This window comes from Pseudophryne corroboree, chromosome 3, assembly GCF_028390025.1.
Source record: "Pseudophryne corroboree isolate aPseCor3 chromosome 3, aPseCor3.hap2, whole genome shotgun sequence".
Classification (NCBI taxonomy): Eukaryota; Metazoa; Chordata; class Amphibia; order Anura; family Myobatrachidae; genus Pseudophryne; species Pseudophryne corroboree.
This window is the reverse complement of record NC_086446.1, coordinates 348,563,358-348,570,362: the sequence shown is the minus strand read 5'-3', so window position 1 is coordinate 348,570,362 and position 7,005 is coordinate 348,563,358. Positions and strand designations below refer to the sequence as shown.

The 7,005-nt window shown below is 41.7% G+C and overlaps 1 protein-coding gene across 2 annotated transcripts in view; it reads right to left on the bottom strand.

Annotated features, from left to right (window-relative positions):
• Window positions 1–3,355: 3,355 nt before the first annotated feature.
• The window catches only part of CDK12 (cyclin dependent kinase 12), a 341,865-nt gene continuing 338,215 nt past the window's right edge, over window positions 3,356–7,005 (bottom strand). The window contains exon 14 of one of the 2 annotated variants that reach the window (XM_063959726.1): window positions 3,356–4,977. In XM_063959726.1, coding sequence (XP_063815796.1) covers window positions 4,280–4,977 — 698 coding nt within the window. In that variant the 3' untranslated portion in view covers window positions 3,356–4,279. Of the gene's footprint in view, window positions 4,978–5,428; window positions 6,279–7,005 lie in introns of those variants that run through there. The other variant, XM_063959727.1, reaches the window with a different exon arrangement.

Genomic DNA, 7,005 nt, shown 5'->3' with positions numbered 1-7,005 from the left:
TTTGGATAGTGAGCGTTGTGAGACTGTCTCTGCGACATAGGGACAGACATGGGTAGATTCCTTGTCTGTTCTCTAATCTTTTGTGCAATAAATTTACCTCAGCGCTTAATTTCACATATCCAATCAGGTGTCGGCGTTGTCGACGGAGACACCACACACACACACATTTGCTCCATCACCTCCTTGGGAGAGCCTTTTACCTCAGACATATCGACACACACGTACCGACACACCACACACTCAGGGAATGCTCATCTGAAGATAATTCCCCAACAAAGCCCTTTGGAGAGACAGAGAGAGAGTATGCCAGCACACACCCCAGCGCTATATGGCCCAGGAAAAAACACAGCAATTTAATGTTTACCCAGTAGCGCTGTTATTATCTGCGCCCTCTTCTTTAAAACTCTCTCTTCTACCGTGGTATAAGCAGGGGAGAGACTAGGGAGCTTCCTCTCAGCGGTGCTGTGGAGAAAAAACATGGTGCTGGTGAGTGCTGAGGAAGAAGCCCCGCCCCCTTGACGGCAGGCTTCTGTCCCGCTTAAATATACATTTTCTTGGCGGGGGCTCATACATATATACAGTGCCCAACTGTATATATGCTAAACTTTTGCCAAAAGGAGGTCCAAACGCTGCCCAGGGCGCCCCCCCCCCCCTTACAGTGACCGGAGTATGTGAGGTGTGTGGGAGCACTGGCGCACAGCTGCAGTGCTGTGCGTTACCTCAGTGAAGAACGGAGTCTTCTGCCGCCGATTTCGAAGTCTTCTTGCTTCTCATACTCACCCGGCTTCTGTCTTCCGGCTCTGCGAGGGGGACGGCGGCGCGGGTCTGGGATCGGACGGCGAGGGTGAGATCCTGCGTACGATCCCTCTGGAGCTAATGGTGTCCAGTAGCCTAAGAAGCAGGACCTAGCTTCAGAGAGTAAGGCTGCTTCTCTCCCCTCAGTCCCACGATGCAGGGAGTCTGTTGCCTGCAGAGCTCCCTGAAAACAAAAAAACTAACAAAATACTTTCTCTCAGCAAACTCAGGAGAGCTCACTGAAAAGCACCCAGCTCGCTCTGGGCACAGTATCAAACTGAGGTCTGGAGGAGGGGCATAGAGGGAGGAGCCAGAGCACACCAGAACCTAAATTCTTTCTTAAAGTGCCCATGTCTCCTACGGAGCCCGTCTATCCCCATGGTCCTTACGGAGTCCCCAGCATCCACTAGGACGTTAGAGAAAGTATAATGCAGGTTACACACTTGCAATTGGCTGTAACAAGTGGTTACAGAAGTTCAACAGTTCCCCTGGTACACAACAAAAGTGTGTTGTATAAACCTTACCCTGCACAGAATGCCCATAGTTCAGAAGGAATACTGTCAAGAATACAGATGCCGGAATACCAAACTGACATCTGTCTGTATTCAAGACTGGTAAGCCATGTTGGAGAGAAGGGGGTGGTGGTTGGGAACGGTTAGGCAACACCAGGGACAATTAGGATAAGGCACCACTGGGGAGAGTTAGGGTTCGCAAGTGATTAGGGATAGTATACTTACCAAGTTGGTGTCGACCCTGAACGTTGAGATGCCGCTGTCTGTATTCTGACTGCCGGCGTCCCAAACGCCTGGAACCCAATACCATCCTATTCAGAATCATTGTTAAATTACTCAGGTTATGTTCTCATAGAGAAAAGCTGAGGTAATAAATGCATTGTAGTATAAATAAAACCAAATTCATCATACAGGCACTTTAACTTCAAAGAGACTCATCTCTCAGTATCAGGGAATGTGCGCACTTACTGTTTTTTGGCACCTGTGTCATGCTTTATTCGTCTCCTTTTGGATGCATGAATGATATAAGCTCGCAGACATCACACATTCAGGTCAACTAATATTTTTACATTTAACATGCAGACAATAGAAGAGCAAGTTCACGATCATTGATAAAATCCTCACTGATCCCAACAAGATAGGATATTTGTACATTAGCAGTTGTATTCTGTTCTATTTATCTATTATGTTATAATACTGTCATATTTCTAGATTTGAAAATTTTGTACATTGATACATCTGTTAATATATATGATCCTTTTATAACTTTGGCTCAGAGTTTAACTGTAAAACCTTTCAGAGACTTCATTAGTTAATGTGTGAACAGGTTCTTCACAGGAAGGCCAGGACAAAAAAAAAAAAAAAAAAAACTGCTTTCCTGTAATGTTTTTTAGGACAGAGCATTTATGGCTGACAACATGCTCTAGCCTGGGACAAAGATAATTAATGAGTTCTAATTTTAATTAAACGTAATAAATGGTTGCAAAGTAATAAAAGTTATTTATACAGTGCACACATATCCTGCAATGCTTCACAAAGAAAATGTAGTCCATTTTTCGCATCAGTTCCTACATAGTGTCAGAAATAATTGCAAATTAGTAAGTTGCATTCTAAAAAACCCCCCACAGAAATCAAGATTTATATCTTTGTTCAGGACTGAACCATGTGATCAGCCATAAATGCTCTGTTCTGGCAAACTTATATGGTCAGGATGGTAGTTTTCTTTCCTGGTTTCCCGGTGTAGATACGGTTCACACCTTTACTGATGAGGACTTTTGAAGTCTCTGAGGAAATACCGTATTGGATAGCTAAAACTCAGCCTACTATACCCAAAGGGTCATTAATTACAGTAAAATCAGGTGTACAATATTATGAAATAAAAAAACTACATGTATTGGTACACTTTCAGTTAGGTTTTAATTGTATACAATTTTTCTGTTAAGACCACACAGGTGATTTTGACTAATGATAACACGTGACCACTGGCAGACCTCTAGCTGCTCTCTTGTGAAAGGTGGAAGCAATTCCATCATAATGCGCAACAGTGTGGTTTGTCCCATGGGGGCAAGCAGTTATTTCTGCATAGGAAGCATGAGTTTTTACCTGCAATCGAATGCATGAAACTACAGGTAAAAAATGCAATAGTTTTTCTTGACGCCAATACTAAAAGAAACAAAAAACAAAAAAAACCTGAGTGTTTGCAATTAGATAACTAGTTAATTGCTTTAGACCAGACTCTAAGTAAATCATTCTACATAAATAAGCAGACTGCCCCAACTTACCTTAAAATCCTACTAATGAATGACATTCAAAGTAATAACACTTGAGACACATCATTGTATTTGCATTTTAAAAATACTAAAGAAAAACTTAACTATCTCCAACTTCCAGTGTAATGACATATTTAAACCAGCCACTGACTACAGCAATGAGGCTTTCCAAGTAGTTAAATTCAGACAGGTAATCAATCCATGAATACTATGTTATTACATAAATTATACAAGCTTTCATTAACGCAAACCTAATTAGTAACCATTTAAAACACAGTATTTCATTTTAGTAATTCTTGTTTATTTCTCTAGGCCCTTTTACAACTTTAAAAAAAAATGATCAACTTTCACGGCGTCAAGCAGAGAACAGAGGAATAAAAAGGAAGAGGCAAGGGGACAAAAAAAAACAAGTCAGGAGTTTGTGTCATATCGGCTTAAATTAGCCCTAGGAAAAAAAAAATACAACTTTAAAGAAAAAAAGAAATATAAGTATATATTATATAAACTCAAAAGGGCATAACAGAAATATCTATTCATTGGTGTGGTCTGTATTTTATCTAAGGGCAGAAGGATGTTCTGGGAAGAGGTAAAAAAAAAAAAAAAGATTTTGGTTGGGGAAAAGTATGACATTTCATGTATAATCCAACAGTTTGACACAAGAAAAACATAAAACCCCACTTGTCTTAAAATAAAAAGAAAACAAGTTTGTACACAGCCAGCTGCATTCACGTGGATTCTCTCGAGTTAGATTCCTGAGAGGTGCCACTTACCACTTAAGATGCCAAAGGGACCTACAATACCTATAGCATTGTGAGCCCTTTTGGTGGCAGAAGAGATTATCTTAAAACACATATTCTGCGTTATACAGCCCGCCTTTAACCATTTTCTAAATAACAATGCTTGCAATCTCTGGTGAACCATCACATGTCCAAGTGACAAAACTTGGACACAGAACAATGAATAAGGGATGCAAAAACTAGGTCACAGCGTATTCGTTCAAAACACATTAGTGAAGCAGCAATTGACCATTCCCAAGAAAGTCCCACTTTCCTCTCACTTCCCCTTTTTTGCAAACCTAATCAATTTGCAAGGCTCTGTGGGTATATAACTACTGCAGCTACTACAATAAGCTGCAGTTTTATCTGTAACCCTACTGGGAAGCAGAACGGAAGAATTCAGGTTTTACGGCAGTGTCACAGGTTTTCAATAAGGGACTCCTCTTCCCCGCCCACCTCTTGGAGGAACGTGAGTGGGTGCTCTGTATGTCTTGTTGAATGCCTGAGATGGGGCCACCCAAGCCTGGTTTGTTCCTGCTGCTGCAGTCCCTGACCCCAACTCACTGTAGTTCGAGATTTTGGCTTCTTGGTAAAGGTGAGAACTGTTACTGCTCCCCTCTATTTGTCCAGGTGGATGCACTGTGCCAGAGTGCATTCCTAGAGGGACCCTTGTAAACCTGAGGTCCTGATCCCCGGGGAACTGTAGGGATCCTGTTCCCTGGTAACCACTTGATTCCCCCAGCTGTACTGGGAATGTCCTGCTTTTCTCTACTGATTGAGGGGAATTTTCCCCAAGCAGCTGACCTGAGTCTCTGTCTTCTGGCCCTACATTAAATATGTCCTCTAACCCCTCAGAGCTATAAGTCCTAGAGGACAGTTCCCGTGAAAAGTCTGAGGGCAACCTGTGGCTGTCTCTACCACCCTTCACAGGTTCAGGCTCTACTTCAGGCTGAGTGAAAAACTGCATCAGGGCAGCTGTAACCACTGGAGTAGAATTTGGAACATCTCCTTCAGGTAGGGGCGGTGGTGGTGGAGGCGGTGGCCCCGGTGGCTCAGGCGGTCGCTTTTCTGGTGGCAGGATACGTGGATGACAAGCTGGGGAAAGGTTACTTCCTTTGACACCATCTTAAAAAAATACAGATAGAGAACAAAATGGAAAAAAAGAAAAAGGAAAAAAGAAAAAACATTTTACACATTAAGCCGCACACTGCTCGCGGATGCAAAAGGTTAGAGAACAAACAGTTTAGGAGGACAATAGAGAAACAATTAATTTTTAATTAGTAGTAATGTCTGTTTACCCATCAGTTCCTGACCTGCCAACAGATTACCACCAATTCGGTCTTGAGGGTGATAACATGCATGCTGCAATCAAGACATTTAACAGAACCTTTCCTAATTCTACATTTCCCTATACTGAGAAGTTTTCTGAGTAGTGGGAAATTGTGTAATGTGAAGTTCATGCAGCTGAGAACTCCCAGCATTTCTTTAACAGGTTCAGGATGATAAACACCCTCTAAACTACAGATATGCAGTACGCAAATGCATGCCTAAGTACAAAACTTCAGACTCGAGTATGTTCCAAAACAAAACCTTGTTTAATTGACTGTGTGTAGTTGAGAGGTATTGCTTGATGTGAATTGTTACAAAGTATATACACACACATGGACAGAAACCCTGGCAAATATGACCACCTGATTGAATGCATTAAAGCAATAATCTGTGGAGTCATCCAATGATAGCTCCCGTCAGGCACTGGTGAGAATTTAAATATATTTTTTACCAATCCAACTCAACCAAATCAGATATTGATTGGGTTTGCATGTCAATTTAGATCTAAATACTAAAGCCTATTTGTTTCGGTATCTGGTCAATAGATCTACATTAAAAAAGGTCTAAAGTCAAAAGGTCGACCAATAATGGTCAACAAGCATTAGCTCGACATATAAAAGGTGAACCGTAACATCCACGTGGACTATGATTGGGAATAGAAACCTATTTCTAGTGCATGTCAAGCTCTAGTGGTTGACCTTTTGACTGTAGACCTTTTTAGTGTAGATCTAATGATCCACACCCATTTGATCCCTGGCTGATAAGGTTTAACACTCCCGATCAACCAATTCATGTGTATCCAGCCGAAGGTTTAATCAAAGGTCCTTAATCTATGTTATCGCGAGGTCAGCTGTACAGCACATTAGATGCACCCTCCCGGTCTTGAACATTGCAGTAATGTTAAAAGTCATACATCGGCTAACGCTCCTGCATTAGCACTACATATTCACCTACACAATCAACGCCGGTTCACCTGAAAAGGGGCCTACAATTGTATAGATGTGTACTCAGCTTACGTTGTGGCCAGTTTGTTCTAAAACAACCATGCATGTCCATTCTCCAGGTAACAAGTGCTTTGCCTTTACTGTGCCTCAGTCCTGAAGGATCCACAACACAATGTATTTTAACTAGAAATGTACCATGGCCATAAATAAATATAGATTAAAAAAAAAAAAACATTTCACAGTGCCTTTTTTCACATTTAGCTGCTATTTGAAATGCTTTGCACAATAACTATTGCTTTTGTAAATATTATGAAAGTAATTTTATCATTACGATCTTTAAGATATATGGGCTGTATAAACGGAAGGCATTTGATATGACGGCTGTCGGGATCCCGGTGCTCACCATACTGATGCTGGAATCCCGACAGCCGGCATACAGACAACTATGCTCCCTCTTGGGGTGTCCACGACACCCCTGGAGGGAGTGCCACCATGCCCGCAAGGGGCTCCTTTGCGCTCGCCCCGCTGCGTGTATGCCAGCGGTCGGGATCCCGGCGCCAGAATCCCAAGCGCCAGCATAACGTAGTAGACCCGTATAAACATCTCTCTGCCACATATTTATAATTATGCTGGAATTACAGCACGAGTTTACATACATTGTACATAAGCATTCTTTTAATAGTCTATGTGAATGCTGAATTTTCATACAAAGTGTAGCAATTTTAAGAAGATTAAAATATTGGGGACGAGTTAACACTGTAAAATGAACTACAGTATTAGCTTGAGTGCGTAAAAAGAGGAACCAAAGCATAGGACAAATACAGACTAGACTACTAGAGCATCAGTGGAAAAAAATGGATGAGAGGGCAATGAGAGGGTT